Source organism: Oncorhynchus masou, chromosome 11 (assembly GCF_036934945.1).
Source record: "Oncorhynchus masou masou isolate Uvic2021 chromosome 11, UVic_Omas_1.1, whole genome shotgun sequence".
Classification (NCBI taxonomy): domain Eukaryota; kingdom Metazoa; phylum Chordata; class Actinopteri; order Salmoniformes; family Salmonidae; genus Oncorhynchus; species Oncorhynchus masou.
The window spans coordinates 17,654,655-17,674,016 of NC_088222.1; the positions used below are offsets into that span (position 1 = coordinate 17,654,655).

At 41.1% G+C, this 19,362-nt stretch overlaps 2 protein-coding genes across 4 annotated transcripts; one reads left to right on the top strand and one right to left on the bottom strand.

Moving 5' to 3' along the window:
• Positions 1 to 5,252: 5,252 nt before the first annotated feature.
• Positions 5,253 to 6,159, top strand: LOC135548218 (trypsin inhibitor ClTI-1-like). The gene is made up of 4 exons (XM_064977581.1): positions 5,253 to 5,389; positions 5,480 to 5,505; positions 5,645 to 5,754; positions 6,016 to 6,159. The coding sequence occupies exons 1-4, from the start codon at positions 5,338 to 5,340 to the stop codon at positions 6,059 to 6,061; spliced, it is 234 nt and encodes a 77-aa protein (XP_064833653.1). The 5' UTR covers positions 5,253 to 5,337; the 3' UTR covers positions 6,062 to 6,159.
• On the bottom strand, positions 6,154 to 13,312 carry LOC135548217 (COP9 signalosome complex subunit 4-like). 3 transcript variants are annotated; one of them, XM_064977578.1, is made up of 10 exons: positions 13,203 to 13,312; positions 12,565 to 12,644; positions 12,261 to 12,412; positions 12,044 to 12,147; positions 11,610 to 11,914; positions 11,255 to 11,425; positions 11,036 to 11,151; positions 10,495 to 10,539; positions 7,635 to 7,719; positions 6,154 to 7,353 (listed from the first exon to the last, which is right to left on the bottom strand). In XM_064977578.1, the coding sequence occupies exons 1-10, from the start codon at positions 13,274 to 13,276 to the stop codon at positions 7,220 to 7,222; spliced, it is 1,266 nt and encodes a 421-aa protein (XP_064833650.1). In that variant the 5' UTR covers positions 13,277 to 13,312; the 3' UTR covers positions 6,154 to 7,219. The 3 variants fall into 3 exon arrangements, with proteins under 3 accessions (XP_064833650.1, XP_064833651.1, XP_064833652.1); XM_064977579.1 differs by lacking the exon at positions 10,495 to 10,539; XM_064977580.1 differs by lacking the exons at positions 6,154 to 7,353; positions 7,635 to 7,719; positions 10,495 to 10,539 and adding an exon at positions 7,726 to 8,771.
• Positions 13,313 to 19,362: the final 6,050 nt, after the last annotated feature.

A 19,362-nucleotide genomic window follows, 5' to 3' on the forward strand; every position in this document is an offset into this window, starting at 1 on the left:
TCAGTATAGTCTACCAGTCTAACGGTCTATCCTGCCCTCTATCCACCATTCGTAGTGACAGTAGTGGTAGGTGGATCGTTTGTCCAGATATGCAATAGGCTAACTAGAAATATATTACCCATAAAAGCATGCATCATATTTTCAATATTAATTCACAAGAACAAATACGAATAGCTGATAGGCAGTGGAGAGGCCAGGTGCATCATTGAGCATGAAAGAATATCAAAGACACAGAAAGGCACAGTAGCAGGCCAGTCTGGCTGTATTTTTATTTCTGATACTGAATTCGCTGTCTGTTGCAAATCATTATTCTCCCAAGTCCTATAATCATTTGGCCACATATATAAACAAAGATAAATCACATAAAGAATTATATAAAACATGTGAGTAAAAAGCTTAAATGAAAATTTGGGCAAAAAGGCAAGCTCCATCATTCAATGAATCAAATGGCTCATTCATCACAAAACCCACTGATATGACCAATTACTTGAATTACCTTTTTAATTGGGAAGATTAGCAAACTTAGGCATGACATGCCAGCAACAAACACTGACACTAAACGTTGAAGTATAACTGATCAAATTATGAAAGACAAGCCTTGTAATTTTGAATTCCATAGAGTGAGTGTGGAAGAGGTGAAAAACATATTGTTGTCTATCAACAATGACAAGCCACTGGGGTCTGACAACTTGGATGGAAAATTACTGAGGTTAATAGTGGACGATATTGCCACTCCTATTTACCATATCTTCCATATAACCCTACTAGAAAGTGTGTGACCCAGGCCTGGAGGGAAGAAACGTAATTCCGCTACTCAAGAATGGTAAAACCCCCTTTACTGGCTCAAACAGCTGACCAATCAGCTTGTTACCAACCCTTAGTAAAGGGAAGGACATTCAACAAGCACGTCACTTATACAAATGGCTGATGATTGTCTCAGAGAAATTGCTAATAATAGCTGTTTTCTTAGACTTCAGTGTGGCTTTTGACATTATCGATCATAGTCTGCTGATGGAAAAATGTATGTGTTATGGCTTTACACCCCTGCTATATTGTGGATAAAGAGTTACCTGCCTAACAGAAAATAGAGTTATTTAATGGAAGCCTTTCTAACATAATCCAGGTAGAATTAGGAATTCCCCAGTGCAGCTGTCTAGGCCCCTTAACTTTTTAAATCTTTACTATTGACATATGCAGGTCAATCTCTCATGGCTCAAAGTGGAGGAGAGATTGACTTAATCACTACTTGCTTTGTAAGAAGTATTGACATGCTGAATGTACCGAGCTGTCTGTTTAAACTACCAGCACACAGCTCGGACACCCATGCATACCCAACAAGAACATTCCACAAGAGGTCCCCAAGTCCAGAACAGACTATGGGAGATGCACAGTGCTACATAGAGCCATGGCTACATGTAACTCTCTTCCACATCAGGTAACTGATCCAAGCAGTAGAATCCGATTTTAAAATCCGATAAAAATACAATTTATGGGAAACCAGGGACTGTGAAGAGACACATACGGACACAGAAACACATACAGTTGAAGTTGAAAGTTTACATACACTTAAAACCCGTTTTTCAACCACTCCACAAATTTCTTGTTAACAAACTATAGTTTTGGCAAGTCGGTTAGGACATCTACTTTGTGCATGACACAAGTAATTTTTCCAACAATTGTTCACATACAGATTATTTCACTATATCACAATTCCAGTGGGTCAGAAGTTTACATAAACTAAGTTGACTGTGCCTTTAAACAGCTTGGAAAATTCCAGAAAATGATGTCATGGCTTTAGAAGCTTCTGATAGGCTAATTGATATAATTTGAGTCAATTGGAGGTGTACCTGTGGATGTATTTCAAGGCCTACCTTCAAACTCAGTGCATCTTTGCTAGACATCATGGGAAAATCAAAAGAAATCAGCCAAAACCCCAGAAGAAAAATTGTAGACCTCCACAAGTCTGATTCATCTTTGGGAGCAATTTCCAAACGCCTGAAGGTACCACGTTCATCTGTACAAACAATAGTACGCAAGTATGAACACCATGGGACCACGCAGCCGTCATACCGCTCAGGAAGGAGACGCATTCTGTCTCCTAGAGATGAACGTACTTTAGTGCAAAAATTGCAAATCAATCCCAGAACAACAGCAAAGGACCTTGTGAAGATGCTGGAGGAAACAGGTACAAAAGTATATATATCCACAGTAAAAACAAGTCCTATATCGACATAACCTGAAAGGCTGCTCAGCAAGGAAGAAGCCACTGCTCCAACACCGCCATAAAAAAACCAGACTACGGTTTGCCACTGCACATGGGGACAAAGATCACACAAAGATCCTCTGGTCTGATGAAACAAGAATAGAAATGTTTAGCCATAATGACCATTGTTATGTTTGGAGGAAAAAGGGGGAGGCTTGCAAGCCGAAGAACACCATTCCAACCATGAAGCACGGGGGTGGCAGCATCATGTTGTGGGGGTGCTTTGCTGCAGGAGGGACTGGTGCACTTCACAAAATAGATGGCACCATGTGGATGAAAAATTATGTGGATATATTGAAGCAACATCTCAAGACATCAGTCAGGAAGTTAAATCTTGTTCGCAAATGGGTCTTCCAAATGGACAATGACCTCAAGCATACTTCCAAAGTTGTGGCAAAATGGCTAAAGGACAACAAAGTCAAGGTATTGGAGTGGCCATCACAAAGCCTTGACCTCAATCCTATAGAACATTTGTGGGCAGAACTGAAAAAGCGTGTGCGAGCAAGGAGGCCTTACACACCTGACTCAGTTACACCAGCTCTGTCAGGGTGAATGGGCCAAATTTCACCCAACTTATTGTGGGAAGGTTGTGGAAGGCTACCTGAAACGTTTGACCCAAGTTCAACAATTTAAAGGCAATGCTGCCAAATACTAATTGAGTGTATGTAAACTTCTGACCCACTGGGAATGTGATGAAAGAAATAAAAGCTGAAATAAATCATTCTCTCTACTATTATTCTGACATTTCACATTCTTAACATAAAGTGGTGATCCTAACTGACCTAAAACAGGGAATTTTTACTAGGATTAAATGTTAGGAATTGTGAAAAACTGAGTTTAAATGTATTTGGCTAAGGTGTATGTAAACTTCCAACTTCAACTGTGCAAATGATAAGACACGCACTCTACACATGTGCACACATGGACCTTGAATTGTAGATATGTGATAGTAGAGTAGTGGCCTGTGGGAACACACTGAATGTGTTGTGAAAAGTGTTATGAAATGTAATGTTTTAAACTGTATATTATTACCTTTATTTAACTTGGCAAGTCAGTTAAGAACAAATTCTTATTTTCAATGACAGCCTAGGAACTGTTCAGGGGCAGAACGACAGATTTGTACCTTGTCAGCTCAAGGATTTGAACTTGCAACCTTCCGGTTACTTGTCCATCGCTCTAACCACAAGGCTACCCTGCCACCCTGCTTTAATGTTGCTGGACCCAAGGTATCCTTAATAAATACAAATACTCCTGGCAGGCCCAGTTATTCAGGAAAGCTTACACGTCTCTCCAATTCCCGAGCTATTCCTTGTGAACCTAACACTTCAATATAACCTAAATATGTCACGGGCGTTGTAAGAAGTGGACCAAAGTGCAGCGTGGTGAGCGTACATTACTTTATTTCTAATGTCACCAACAAAACGACCGTGAGGCTTTAGCAGGCCATAGTGCCACTAACAAAGTCAACTACCCACACTGAAAGAAGGGAAAAAGGGCTACCTAAGTATGATTCCCAATCAGAGACAACGATAGACAGCTGTCCCTGATTGAGAACCATACCCGGCCAAAACATAGAAATAAAGAAACATAGACAACAAAACAAAGAATGCCCACCCCACCCCACATCACACCTTGACCTAACCAAATAGAGAAATAAAACGGCTCTCTAAGGTCAGGGCGTGACAAAATATTGTAGGCATGCACACCTTCATTTAAAATATAATTCCAGCATCTTCAAAATGCCTTGATATTAAGCAGGTTTCCATCTAGCCTTTTTATGCCAGTAAAGTAGCCTACATGTCAGATGAAAATGTCACAACATAAACATAAGTTAAATTAGGTTACAGATTATATAAATTAAGATGAACTTTAAAGGGTGGTGAAAATGCACAGGGATTAGGTTGACGCTCCTTTCAATAAATATTGAGGTTCTTATTCTGTTGGCATGATGATCGATGCTTGGCTGCCATTTGACCGATAAAAACAATCTCGCACTTTTATCTATAGTAATCTCATCATGTAGTAGGCTATACCTCAACTGTAGCTGTTGGTTAGAGAGCACGTGTCCATACCAGAGTGGGCACAAAAGCTATACTTACTTAATAGTTTTAGTGACAGTAGAGTTGAAAATGCCATGGAAACCCATTTATCTTGTATTTTTTATTCGGTACATGGGAATTTAACCTCAAAAGTTATTTTTATGTGCACTATGTATTTATGCACAGACTTTTATCTGCAACAAGTCAACTGGATGGAAACACAACTCTGATGGGAAAATGGAATAGTGGACAGTAATGAATCTCTTAACTTTACTGAACAAAAATATAAACGCAACATGTGAAGTGTTGGTCCCATGTTTAATGAGCTGAAATAAAAGATCCCAGAAATGTTCCATAAGAATAAAAAGCTTATTTCTCTCAATTGTTGCGCACAAATTTGTTTACATCCCTGTCAGTGAGCATTTCTCCTTTGCCAGATAATCCATCCACCTGACAGGTGTGGCATATCAACAAGTTGAATAAACAGCATGATCAATAATTACACAGGTGAATTGAATGAACTGTAACTCAGTAAAATCTTTTAAATTGCTGCATGTTGCTTTTTTTTTAAATTGCTTGCATGTTGCTTTTTTTTGCCGATTTGTTACTATGAATGCTATAGAAATGCTAAAATGGGACATACATTGTGGCTTGATCATTCAGTAATTCCTAGAAAGTGTATATCATCAGTAAAAGATATTCTGAGCATCAACATAACTCCAACACATATTCAATATTCAATATTGCCTTGAAGAGACATCATAACAACTAGCTGAATGAATGAACAGGGAGTGTGGTTGTAACAATAGTAATGTTCAACATTGGTCTTCACAAGAGCTTGGATATCTGTATGGTGCAACTGTTTGACATTTTGTTTTAAGACTAGAGCCAAAAATGTGTGTCACTGTCAATAGAACCGAAGGGGGACTTTGGACAGAAATGAGGTCATTGAAGTTTCCCAAAACACTAATAGAGTATATAGACATTTATTACTAGGAGAAACACTCACTGTAGCGAACTACTGCAGTTGCCAATATGCCTGGAAAACCTACTTTTTTCCTTCTTCTCATCATATCTTGCCTCTCAAGTAAGCATACTTCTTCACCATTGAAATGTAGTTTTAGTATGTATGGTTAATGTTGTGTCACTATATCAATGACAATGTTTTGTCCATCAGATGTGCAGGGGGCAAATTTTAAGAAGGTAATGTATCCAGTTATTCATATTTTGACACAAAGAGTTAACTAGTTTTTCTTGTGTAACTGATCATAATGGTCCATTCAAATGAATTAAAACTGGGTGGAAAGACAAAGCTCACAACACTTAAACATCTTTCCTTTAGCCAGCGTGCTACAACTATCAGCAGCCTGGCTGTCCCTTCCACTTTGAGCCTGTGTGTGGATCCAACGGAGTCACTTACACCAACGAGTGTGTGTTGTGTGACACCGTAAGGTACAACAAAGAAACACTATCAGTCGTTGTTATAAAAGGAGTTGTTTGGATCCTGTATGCTGATGATAAAGAGGGACTGGAGATGGAAAGTACATGGTTAAATCTAGTTGTAAAACCTTATGTTACCTGATTACTATATGCAAGTCATCATCTATAAGCTGACTATCTCTATCCTGCTGATTCCAATCAAACTGGTGAGAGTACAATGTCATTTATACTGACAGGGTCTAAGTAAATTGCAATTCATTTTTCCTCTTGCAGAGAAACTAGGAAGAAGATACTTATTGTCAAACATGGACCTTGTTGAAGAAGTCAGATACGGCAAATTCAACAGTATAAACCATGGCTGAAACACAAATAGTGATGAAAAAGAGCATTTCAGAAGAAATAAAACATGTACACTGACTTATTTTTTGATTTATTCATCTCTTTGTTGAAGTTGCACTCCAGGTCTGACAAAATGTTTCCAAACAGAATGTAACAAAATCATTGTACAAGAATACAGCAACAAATTAAGTGGCGGTAGGCATGGCCTGTGTGTCTTTCACATTTCAAATAGAATCACTAACACCTTCGTCGTGGGACATCAATGTTTGCGTTCTCTGGTTTGTATTACATGAAATCAAAGTATATATGAGATTGCAACCACTGGTAACTTGATGAGCCTATGGATTCAAGTATCCATTTATTAGTCCTAGAAAGATGAATGGTAAACTCCAAGCATAATATACAGCAGCCTTCTTCTGAGAAACATGCTAGAGAAGTACCAGATTGGAACATGTCTCACACTTAGATGGGCGAGACAGTGAGAGAGAGAGTGAGAGTATGTGGGGAGGAGTGGCCAGTGTTTCCCCTACCACTACTAAGGCCGGGCGCTCGGCTAAGCTCTATTAACCCCTGCCAAAATACAACAGAATTTGGCTTCAGCTGGTTTCAACTGAACAATTTCGTGTTTGCAGTCTTCAGTACAGTACGATCTTACAAAACTTTGCACTTAGCCCAGCCACCCAGCCAAAATCGCACCCTCCATAGTGAATAGGGAGTAGGGTGCCATGTGAGATGTGCCCTGGTGTGTGGGGTATTCCAGGCCAGGTGTGCCCTGGTGTGTGGGGTGATGTGAGATGTCCTAGGCCAGGGGGTGTGCCTGGTGTGGGTGGTCATGTGAGATGTCCCAGGCCAGGGGATGTGCCTGGTGTGGGTGGTCATGTGAGATGTCCCAGGCCGGTGGGTGTGCCTGGTGTGGGTGATCATGTGAGATGTCCCAGGCCAGTGGGTGTGCCTGGTGTGGGTGATCATGTGAGATGTCCCAGGCCAGGGGGTGTGCCTGGTGTGGGTGGTCATGTGAGATGTCCCAGGCCAGGGGGTGTGCCTGGTGTGGGTGGTCATGTGGAGTGTTCCAGGCCAGGGGGTGTGCCTGGTGTGGGTGATCATGTGGAGTGTTCCAGGCCAGGGGTTGTCAGTCAGTCTACTGGGTCATCTGAGCCTCCATGGCCTGGGCTGTCCACTCAGGAGCAGCAGCAGTGATCTTTTCCAGCAGGTTGTTCACCTGAAAACATAGAGACTGGATCTGCTTGTCCCAGGTGGGCAGGGGCTCCCGTGCTGAGAGACAGAGAGGAAGGGAGAAAGAGGGTTAGGTATCTAATTGAAAATAAATAACACAACATTTTAATAATAACATTTTAAAAAGCATAGGATTACATTAGCTAGAAAAGCAGAAACTTAAAAAGGAACCATGGAATCTTACGCTGACAGGAATTAACCAAGAGGAACCAGGCCTTAGCCTAGAGAGAGGCATTTCATCCTCCTAGAGCTAACTGAGCAGCGGGCATAGCCTTCTGTAAATAGAGGAGTCCATGCACAGCTAACGGCTAAGTACTCACTCTCAAAGTGGACGATTCCGTCTATCTGGTCAATAAAGCCGTTCATGCGTCCCTCTGTTATCATCTGGGAGGCGATCTTCTCAGCCTGGGGACAGGGACAGACACACAGGGATAGTTCACTGGCATCGCCATAGCACACACACTATACTACCAACTACACATAGGAACAAGTCAGTAACAAGTTAACAGCCCTGTCCAGAAACAACCGTAGCCTCATGTGCTATTAGCCATACTGCTAAGTTGTGTTTGGTTTTTCTTCGGGACCCAAATTGAATCAGGTTGTTTCAGTCTTGACCCAATTTTTTGAGGTTCAAAATACAATGTGAATGTTTGTATTTTTATGCTATATTGATAGTAAATGTAGCAATTATATGACAAGGGAACAACATTCCCACCTTTTTTGTTGTCAATAATTACATATTGAAATCAACTTATATTTTGTTAAATGCAGGTTCATGATAATTTCTACACACCTTCTACCTGGTTTTAGTTTTTCTACACACACCCCTGACCAATCGACCCAAATTTGGGTCACAACCCACCAGTTGAGAATCACTGGCTTATGGTACAATCCTTTCAGGTCCCCATGAAGTGGGTAGTGGTAGGTACTAGGGGTTGTTTCTGGATCAGGCCAGTGAAACGTGGTCAGATTCATTTCAGGCCAATACGACAAGTGTTGTTAAGTGCTAGTTAATCTGTGTACATAACTGTAATATTTCACAATACAGCAAACATGTACAGGTAACTGCCAAAATACAGGAAACATTTGAGTAAATTAAGTATATTGAACAAAAATTTAAAAAACGCAACATGCAACAATTTCAAAGATTTTACTGAGTTACAGTTCATATAATCTACATCTTTCACACCTGACAGGCGCAGCCATGGGTGGGCATAGGCCCACCCACTCGGGAGGCAGGCCCAGCCAAACAGAATGATTTTTTCCCCCACAAAATGAGCTTTATTACAGACAGAAATACTCCTGTTTCATCAGCTGTCCGGGTGGCTGGTCTCAGACAATCCCGCAGGTGAAGAAGCCGGAAGTGGAGGTCCTGGGCTGGAATGGTTACACGTGGTCTGCGGTTGTGAGGCCGGTCAGACGTACTGCCAAATTCTCTAAAATGCCGTTGTGGGCGGCTTATGGTAGAAAAATTAACATTCAATTCTCTGCCAACAGCTCTGGTGGACATTCCTGCAGTCAGCATGCCAATTGCACGCTCAATCAAAACTTGAGACATCTGTGGCATTGTGCTGTGTGACAAAACTACACATTTTAGAGTGGCCTTTTATTGTCCCCAGAACAAGGTGCACCTGCGTAATGATCATGCTGTTTAATCAGCTTCTTGATTATGTCACACCTGTCAGGTGGATGGATTATCTTGGTAAAGGAGAAATGCTCACAAACACAGATAAACAAATGTGTACAGAACATTTGAGAGAAATAAGCTTTGTGCATATGGAACATTTCTGGGATCTTTTATTTCATCTCATGAAACATGGGACCAACACTTCACGTGTTTATATTTGGTTCAGAATATATTGAAAGCAGGTGTTTCCACAAACGTTTCCTTAGTTAATTAAGAAATTAACTTCCCATCATGCTTAGGGTCATGTATACCATGGCTAGAATAGATCTCAGTGACTTTGAAAGCGGGTTCCCAAAGGAGCATAGGGGTTTAAATTGTGCGTGTGTCAGTCACCATATTTCAATCTAATTGAACACTTATGGGAGGTTCTGAAGCGGCAACAAGACAGTGTTTCCCACCACCATCAACAAAACACCAAATTATGGAATTTCTCGTGGAAGACTGGTGTCGCATCCCTCCAATAGAGTTCCAGACACTTGTAGAATCTATTCCCAATGCCCTTAAAGTTGTCGTTTCCTTTATTTTGGCAGTTACCTTTATGCTTCAGCAGTAAATGTATGCATTACCTACAAATGACAATGTCTTTTGGTCTAACCCAGCCCAATGGAGAACTGTAGTGTAGCGTCTCACTCCCGTTATAATTGACTAACACCATCCCACTTTTCAATTCAATATGTACACTAAGTCCACTGTAACCAGACATGCAGTTCACAATCTTTCAACAACAAATATCTCATAGGTTTACTCTTTATTTGGATATTGTAACCTAGTGCACTAACACACAAACCAATGAGTAGTTCACATAGCTAACTCTACAATATTTTCAATTCAGCAGAGTTGAAAAAGTCATCCTGTGGAGAATAGCAACAGAAACGTTCTGTACTTGAAACATACTGTGGGATATAAGATATGCATGCAATAAATGACTGGGTAATAAGAATAAACTAAATATACAATAAGGTGGAATTCAGTTGGCGCTGTTCCATGATGATAGAAATACTAAGCTACCTTTCTAATGCCTGTATCATTAAACTTTAACAATCTCCACAGCTTTCCTATCATTGCAACACAGGCTATTTAAGGTCTGTTTTCAGTAGAAACCTAATTTACTATTTACCACAGAGACAATAAATTACAGATCAATGTCTTACCTAGGTGCCCCTTATCAACGTGATCATCAAATAAGACTACAATTTCACATGGTTATGAGTAATGTATCCCCAATCCCACTACCCGAAGTAGCCTACTTCCCTAAATATGACACAATGAGTCTTTAGGAATTACAAGAACACCCTTTATGTTAACAAAAACATCAGCCACAGCATTTAGCTGGTATTATAAGGGGAGTGCACATTCCGTTCTGATTACCTCTATCTTCAACCAAAAAGTTGCGAGAGAGAGAGAGCCAACAAGGCTTTATTTCACTGTATTTTAGTTGTGTATTTTTGGTTTCACACCCCATTCATTAGTAAAGTAGTGATTATGTTCCCTACCAGACTGCATCTGTAACCAGGGACCTCACCATGGAGATAATCATCCTGCACAACAACATGTATATTCAAAATACAAGCCTTCTAGGTAATGCTGCTGCTTTAAAACTGACACTTCAACTTTCATAATAACAGACCACAAAATATTATTCTGTTTATATTTTGGGATAAATACTGCATGTCTGTGAAAATACTATAAATCGTTTTTTTATTTGTAACTTCAGCCTCTCATACTAAAGGTGTTGGTTATGCCCTCAAACGCTACATTCATCATAAATTACATCCCGAACTCTTTCCCCGAAAAGTGATTTTCTCCATCAGATACTTAACGTCTTGAGGAATAAGATGATATGTATACACCAACTATTATTCTTGATAACAAATTAAAGAAATTGTTTAAAACGCACCTGATTTTCAACATTTACAAATACACTAAATTAAAGGACGCATTACCAAAACCCTAGACCTACCTACACCCCCCCCAGGAAAAAAACGTACACCTGTTAAAGTGCTACTGAGTCTTGTATGTTGAAATCCATCTTACCTTAGCGGGAGGGATCTCCAGAAGCGCCCCTAGCTCTTCAAACGTGATGTTGTTGTAAAGTTTGCTAGCAGACAGCAGGTTGTGTTCAATAACAGCTCTGTCCAATATGCTGGAGCCTAAAAACAGAATCCCACAGTAATGCAGCAGAGCATATTTTCTTATTACACAATCAATGAAATAACTAGGGACTATGGAGAGGCGCTGAGTTGGGAGACTGACCATCCCCAGTGGTGGCTTTCTGGTGGGGCATAAGCATGGCAGCAAACTCCTGCAGCTGGTTCCCCCTGATTATGCGGTCCAGGTACATCTTCTCTAGGATGCCGTAGGCCGCCAGCTGCTGACAGCGCTCGTCTTTAAACAGGGTGGCTAACATACGGGAGCGTTGCTGGCCTGGAGAGAAAGAGGGAGAAGAGAGAAGGAAGAGGGAGAGCGAACTTTACTGTTAATACCTTGCAGTCCAAATATAGCGCAACAAAAAAATGGAGCCAAAAAAGCAACGACACAGTTAGAGCTGCTTTGACAACACGCCTTTCACAATGTTGTGAAAGACAATAGACAAACCAGTGGCAGGTACCTGCTGATGCCAGGATGGTGCAATGAAGAGCATGCTTCAGGGCCTCTAGACGCTCTGTCTCGTGGACGATGGACTTGTAAGAGAGCTCGTTGTACCGCTGTGCAGCCTCGATAAACTTCCTCCTGTAGTCCAACACTCTGGCGTAGCACACTTTGTAGTGGACCTGTAGCTGTTCGTTGGTGGACTCGTTCTGGAGCAGAGAGGCTCTGTTGATGTAGGCCTCGGCCTGAACAGGGTCATCATCCTCCAGGTACAGACGGGCGATCTTCAGGTACGTGTCCAACTTATAGTCTACGTTGTACTGCCTGACCAAGAGGACAAGAGGGTTTATAAGTTGAATCAGACGTGTTAGTGCTCAGCTAGAACCAAATTGTACACTCCCGGCGAGTCGCGCAACATTATATTGGGGGAAACACTGAGGTAAATTGACTTACTTCTGTCCTGTCTCCAGAGGAATGCCCACTAGAACTTGAGCAGCGTTTCTCCAGTCCTCCTCCTTCTCATAGATGGTGGATAAGTGCTGTCTGATGGAGGCCACCTGGGGGTAGACATGGGATTTAAACATAGGGTAGACATTTGTGTTATTTATTTCAAACCAGTCTCTAGGCTAGATCTGGGAAACCAGGTGTGTGCAATGTACACAGTACTCACCTGTTCTTCAAATGAGATGACCCTGGGCTGTATCTTCTCTAGTGTGAAGTGGTAAACTGACTTGGCTGTGCTGTCAGGAAGACTGGGTATGTTTGTGCAGAAGTCTGTCAGCAGCTGTCTAGAGATCACTAAGCTGACATTCTCATTGACCACTGCAGGACAGGAGAGGATTAGTTAGAAAGGATATACAGTAATGTGATTTATGAGTAATGATTGTACAAAAGGAAAAGGGGGACTTTATGTAATAGGTGAGTAAATGGTAAGCAGGATTTATTCCATCCTGTAGTTCATACAGGATACGTACTTGCTTCGACGAATGCTTTTAATGATTCCAATTGTTCTGCATCTGTGAATTGGATGGCCTTCTCCAGAATCTGTCGATATCTACAATTGATCAAACAAGGGGTGTATTAGCTAGCGAGCTATCTTAAATGAAAAATGATATTCATGACTTGAGAATTTACAATTATTTTCAATTACAATGGAAATGGAATAGCAAGCATGCAATACCAAATGCAAATCAATACACACAAATCAAAAGCCAACTACAGTTAGCTAGCTATATTTAGCTAGCCATCTACATTACCAAAAGCCATAGCGAGCTGACGTTAATAAACTACACTGTAGCTAATCGACTAGTGCACACTGTTGACAACACAATATATTTGGCAATCATTTTATCCAGACACTGTCTAGCTAGCTTGCTGATAATTAACATTAGCTAACATACCGGTAGATAACGTTAGATACATACAGTACCGGTAAAACGTCTAACCTATGCTAGCCGCAGTGTGATGCTAATAGCTATTGCTAGCTAGCATAACTAGCATCGGTGGGCTGCTCATTGACACTTTTATAATTCACTGTAAACGTTACACTCAGGTCTAAAGTAATGTATATCTCCACGCACATATATTTTCATCCATTTTGGCCAATACATACTTTCCAGCGAGATCTTTGTGAGATCCGCTTGAATTCATAAGTTGTGCAAGCTCCTGTCTCACTCCAGCCGCCATTTTCTCCGACGAAGTGTCAACGAGAATTATCAGCCGACAAGAGGGTATGCTGTCCACGCTACACAGGGAACGCCTAGAAGGTCCTCCAAGACTTGTAACAGATCTGTACAGCAGATTTAGACGTTGGTCTCTAAAACAGAAATTCGTTTGCTCTTTCGACTTTTCTGATATTATTATGCAACAGCGCAACGTCTAACAACATTTTACTGAGTAAAACGTTATTTTCATGTCTGTATTTTCCAAATAATTAGACTCGTGTGACTTGTCACGTTTTATGCTTAGGCAGCTGTCATTTTATTATGTTAATTAAACACAGGTGTGATTTAAAAATATATTGGTCAACCTTGACACAACACACCTTAAGATAGATAGAGCCCATACAGTATCTGAACAACTAAATGAGACATGAGAAAAGAATGACTGCATGCCAAAACAAACAATGTGACAAGGCACAAGAGTAATTGCCAGCTGAAAGGTAAAAAGTTAGCTCTTAAGTTATAACCCAAATGGTACCATATTCCCTATGTAGTGCACTACTTTTGACCTGGTCATAAGTGTTACACTTTATAGGGAATAAAAGTGCTATTTGGGACAGACACTTAGATCAGGTGGCAGGTAGCCTAGTGGTTAGAGCATTGGGCCAGTAACCAAAAGGTTGCTAGATCCAATCCCCAAGCTGACAAGGTAAAAATCTGTCATTCTGCCCCTGAACAAGTCAGTTAAAACACTGTTCCTAGGCCGTCGTAAGAATTTCTTTTAAATTACTTGCCTAGTTAAATAAAGGTTAAAAAAAAATCTAATCAAAATGTATTTGCTGAATACAACCTTACCATGAAATGCTTACTTACAAACCCCTAACCAACAATGCAGTTAAGAAAAATATGACAGTTAATAAAATATTTACTAAATAAAAATAGTAACGAGGCTATATACAGGGGTACCAGTCAATGTGCAGGGTACAGGTTGAGTGTGGTAATTAAGGTAATATGTACATGTAAGGGTAAAGTGACTATGAACAGATAAACAGCGTGTAGCAGTGTGAAAAAAAAGCAATGCAAATAGTCCAGGTAGCCATTGGATTAACTGTTAACCAGTTTTATGGCTTGGTGGGTACAAACTGCTAAGAATCCTTTTTGACCAAAGACTTGGCACGCCGGTACTGTTTTCCATGCGGTAACATTTACATTTAAGTCATTTGGCAGACGCTCTTATCCAGAGCGACTTACAAATTGGTGAATTCACCTTATGACATCCAGTTGAACAGCCACTTTACAATAGTGCATCTAAATCATTTAAGGGGGGGGGGGGTGAGAAGGATTACTTTATCCTATCCTAGGTAACAGAGAGAACAGTCTATGACTAGGGTGGCAGTATTGCTTGACAATTTTTAGGGCCTTAGATGAAATAGAACAAAAGAGGGGCATTTTTGCACAATATCATAATCCATAATGCTTCAGGGAGGTCATATTTCTGGACAACACAAGTATTACAGTACAGTATAGTGCTCAACTAGCAATAACCATAGTTTGAATTTGACAAAAGCATCTTCCCTGTGTTCTTTGTCTGAAAATGTCTTGTTGCATTTCAGCAGAATACCATTTTTTTTAAATAAAACCACCCACATCTGAACACCCTGCCCATTCCCTGTATTTTCTAAAGAATCATACTAGGACGGACAAAATACATGCCTATGTGAACCCTATGTGCACTGGTAAAGTTTCACTAGAGGAAAGAAAAAGTATGTGAACCCTTTGGAAATAGCTGTATTTCCACATAATTTGATCTGATCTTCATCTAGGTCACAACAATAGACAAACAATCAGCTTAAACTAATAAACAATTATATGTTCATGTCTATTGAACACACCGTGTAAACATTCCTAGTGCAGGGTGAAAAATGTATGTGAACCCTTGGATTTATTAACTGGTTGACCTTCATTTGGCAGCAATAACCTCAACCAAATATTTTCTGTAGTTGCGGATCAGACCAGTACAACGGTCAAGAGGGATTTTGGACCATTCCCCTCTACAAAAAGCTCTTTCAGTTCAGCAATGTTATTGGGATGTCTAGTTTGAACTGCTCTCTTGAGGTCATGCCACAGCATCTCAAATCGGGTTGAATTCAGGACTGACTGGGCCATCTCAGAAGGCATTTCTTTTATGCGTGTTGGGTCATTGTCTGGTTGCGTCACCCGACTTCTGTTGAGCTTCAATTGGTCGGACAGATAGCCTAACATTCTCCTGCAAAATATCTTGATAAACTTGGGAATTCATTTTTCCGTCAATGATAGCAAGCTGTCCAAGCCCAGGTGTAATTTTGCAAACTTCTGACATGCAGCAATGCTTTTTTTTGGACAGCAGTGGCTTCTTCCATGGTGTCCTCCCATGAACACCATTCTTTTTTAGTGTTTTACAAATTGTAGACTCAGAGAAGTTATCATGTTCAAGAGATTCATGAAAGTCTTTAGCTGACATTCTATGATTCGTCTTAATAACCTCATTGAGCATTCTGCACTGTGATCTTGCAGTCATCTTTGCAGGACGGCCACTCCTTGAGGGAGTAGCAACAGTGCTTTCTCCATTTATAGACAATTTGTCTTACCGTGAGCTGATGAACGTCAAGGCTTTTAGAAATACTTTTGTAACCCTTTCCAGCTTCATGCAAGTCAACAATTCTTAATCTTAGGTCTTCTGAGATCTCTTTTGTTCAAGACATAATTCACATCAGGCAATGCTTCTTATAAATAGCGAACTCAATTTTGTGAAAACATTTTTATAGGACAAGGCATCTCTAACCAACATCTCCAATCTCGTCTCATTGATTGGACTCCAGGTTAGCTGACACCTGACTCCAATTAGCTTTCGGAGAAGTCATTAGCCTAGGGGTTCACATACTTTTTCCAACAAACACTGTGAATGTTTAAATGATATATTCAACATAGACAAGAAAAATACAATAATGTGTGTGTTATTAGTTTAAGCACACTATGTTTGTCTATTGTTGTGACTTGGATGAAGATCAGATCAAATTTGATGACCAATTTATGCAGAAATCCAGGTAATTCCAAAGGGTTCATATACTTTTTCTTGCCACTGTATATAAAGGGAATAGGGTGCCTGCCTGTAAATAACCTCATTATAGTTATTTTATTGTGTTATTTTATTGTGTTACTATTTTTTAAATATTTGTTCATTTGTATACTTTTTAATTGCATTTGTGGGAAAGGGCTCGTAAGTAAGCATATAACGATAAAGTCTACACTTGTGGTATTCGGCGCATGTGACAAATACAATTTGATTTCAGACGTGGCCCATCTCTCTATCTTTGTCACAGTAGCAGTGTGGTACAGAGAGCCTGCAAGACCATGAGGGCAGAGGCCCCAGGGCCCCAGCCTGGGAACGCTAAAGATGGTGTTTAGCCTATACTGAATTCAGTGTTTTTACATTGACTACTGTATGTACATGTTGTTACATCAGCGGTTAAATGTGACCAAATAACTAATTATTGATTTATATTCCAAAATTGTTCTTTTTGTGAACTGTACAGCCTTACTGATCTACAGGTAACTGCCAAAATAAAGGAAACACCAGCATAGAGCGCCTTAATAGGGCGTTGAGCCACCATGAGCCGCCAGAACAGTTTCAATGCGCCTTTGAGACACCTCTTTCAAAGTCACTGAGATCTCTTATTCTAGCCATGGTGGCCAAAATATTGGGCAACTGTACATTTTTATACATGATCCTAAGCATGATGGGATTTTAATTAACTAAAACCACACCTGTGCAGAAGCACCTGCTTTCAATATACTGAGGGCCTTCTTCACGATGCTGTCTGTGTGAGTGGACCAATTCAGTTTGTCTGTGATGTGTACACCGAGGAACTTAAAACTTACTACCCTCTCCACTACTGTTCCATCGATGTGGATAGGGGGGTGTTCCCTCTGCTGTTTCCTGAAGTACACAATCATCTCCTTAGTTTTGTTAACGTTGAGTGTGAGGTTATTTTCCTGACATCACACTCCGAGGGCTCTCACCTCCTCCCTGTAGGCCGTCTCATCGTTGTTGGTCATTTTTATTTATTTAACCTTTATTTAACCAGGTAGGCAAGTTGAGAACAAGTTCTCATTTACAATTGCGACCTGGCCAAGATAAAGCAAAGCAGTTCGACACATACAACGACACAGAGTTACACATGGAGTAAAACAAACATACAGTCAATAATACAGTATAAACAAGTCTATATACGATGTGAGCAAATGAGGTGAGATAAGGGAGTTAAAGGCAAAAAAAGGCCATGGTGGCAAAGTAAATACAATATAGCAAGTAAAACACTGGAATGGTAGATTTGCAATGGAAGAATGTGCAAAGTAGAAATAAAAATAATGGGGTGCAAAGGAGCAAAATAAATAAATAAAATAAATACAGTAGGGAAAGCGGTAGTTGTTTGGGCTAAATTATAGGTGGGCTATGTACAGGTGCAGTAATCTGTGAGCTGCTCTGACAGTTGGTGCTTAAGTGAGGGAGAAGTGTTTCCAGTTTCAGAGATTTTTGTAGTTCGTTCCAGTCATTGGCAGCAGAGAACAGGAAGGAGAGGCGGCCAAAGAAAGAATTGGTTTTGGGGGTGACTAGAGAGATATACCTGCTGGAGCGTGTGCTACAGGTGGGAGATGCTATGGTGACCAGCGAGCTGAGATAAGGGGGGACTTTACCTAGCAGGGTCTTGTAGATGACATGGAACCAGTGGGTTTGGCGACGAGTATGAAGCGAGGGCCAGCCAACGAGAGCGTACAGGTCGCAATGGTGGGTAGTATATGGGGCTTTGGTGACAAAACGGATTGCACTGTGATAGACTGCATCCAATTGGTTGAGTAGGGTATTGGAGGCTATTTTGTAAATGACATCGCCAAAGTCGAGGATTGGTAGGATGGTCAGTTTTACAAGGGTATGTTTGGCAGCATGAGTGAAGGATGCTTTGTTGCGAAATAGGAAGCCAATTCTAGATTTAACTTTGGATTGGAGATGTTTGATATGGGTCTGGAAGGAGAGTTTACAGTCTAAACAGAGACCTAAGTATTTGTAGTCAGAGCCGTCCAGAGTAGTGATGTTAGACAGGAGGGCAGGTGCAGGTAGCGATCGGTTGAAGAGCATGCATTTAGTTTTACTTGTATTTAAGAGCAATTGGAGGCCACAGAAGGAGAGTTGTATGGCATTGAAGCTTGCCTGGAGGGTTGTTAACACAGTGTCCAAAGAAGGGCCAGAAGTATACAGAATGGTGTCGTCTGCGTAGAGGTGGATCAGAGACAATGAATGATGGATCATAACAATCAAGCCTACCACTGTTGTGTCGTCCGCAAACTTGATGATTGAGTTGGAGGCGTGCATGGCCACGCAGTCGTGGGTGAACAGGGAGTACAGGAGAGGGCTCAGAACGCACCCTTGTGGGGCCCCAGTGTTGAGGATCAGCGGGCTGGAGATGTTGTTGCTTACCCTCACCACCTGGGGGCGGCCCGTCAGGAAGTCCGGTACTCAGTTGCACAGGGCGTTACTTGTAGTATGTACTTACAAACTGTGGAAATACCTGTTAAATGCCGAGCTGTAGTCGATGAACAGCATTCTCACATAGGTATTCCTCTTGTCCAGTGCGGTTGAGATTGCATTGTCTGTGGACCTATTCGGGCGGTAAGCAAATTGGAGTGGGTCCTTGACTAGTTACTCAAAGCATTAACCCTATGATGTATGTGTAACAGTATAACTTTAGACCGTCCCCTCGCCCATACCCGGGTGCAAACCAGGGACTCGTTTCACTCACCCCCCTTTTGACCTCCTCCTTTTCCGCAGCAACCAGTGATCCGGGTAAACAGCATCAATGTAACAATATAACTTTAGACCGTCCCATCACCCATACCCGGGCACGAACCAGGGACCCTCTGCACACATCAACAACAGTCACCCACGAAGTATCGTTACCCATCGCTCCACAAAAGCAGAGAAAGGGGAACCACTACTTCAAGGTCTCAGAGCAAGTGACGTCACCGATTGAAACGCTATTTAGCGCGAACCACCGCTAACTAAGCTAGCCGTTTCAC

Excerpts from the sequence above, each read along its gene's own strand:
- LOC135548218 (XM_064977581.1), top strand. The coding sequence starts at position 5,338 with ATGCCTGGAAAACCTACTTTTTTCCTTCTTCTCATCATATCTTGCCTC. Across the intron at positions 5,506-5,644 it reads AGGGGGCAAATTTTAAGAAG|CCAGCGTGCTACAACTATCA; the intron begins GTAATGTATCCA and ends TCTTTCCTTTAG. Across the intron at positions 5,755-6,015 it reads GTGTTGTGTGACACCGTAAG|AGAAACTAGGAAGAAGATAC; the intron begins GTACAACAAAGA and ends TTCCTCTTGCAG.
- LOC135548217 (XM_064977578.1), bottom strand. The coding sequence starts at position 13,276 with ATGGCGGCTGGAGTGAGACAGGAGCTTGCACAACTTATGAATTCAAGC. Across the intron at positions 12,645-13,202 it reads CACAAAGATCTCGCTGGAAA|ATATCGACAGATTCTGGAGA; the intron begins GTATGTATTGGC and ends GATCAATTGTAG. Across the intron at positions 11,152-11,254 it reads GAAAGCCACCACTGGGGATG|GCTCCAGCATATTGGACAGA; the intron begins GTCAGTCTCCCA and ends TTCTGTTTTTAG.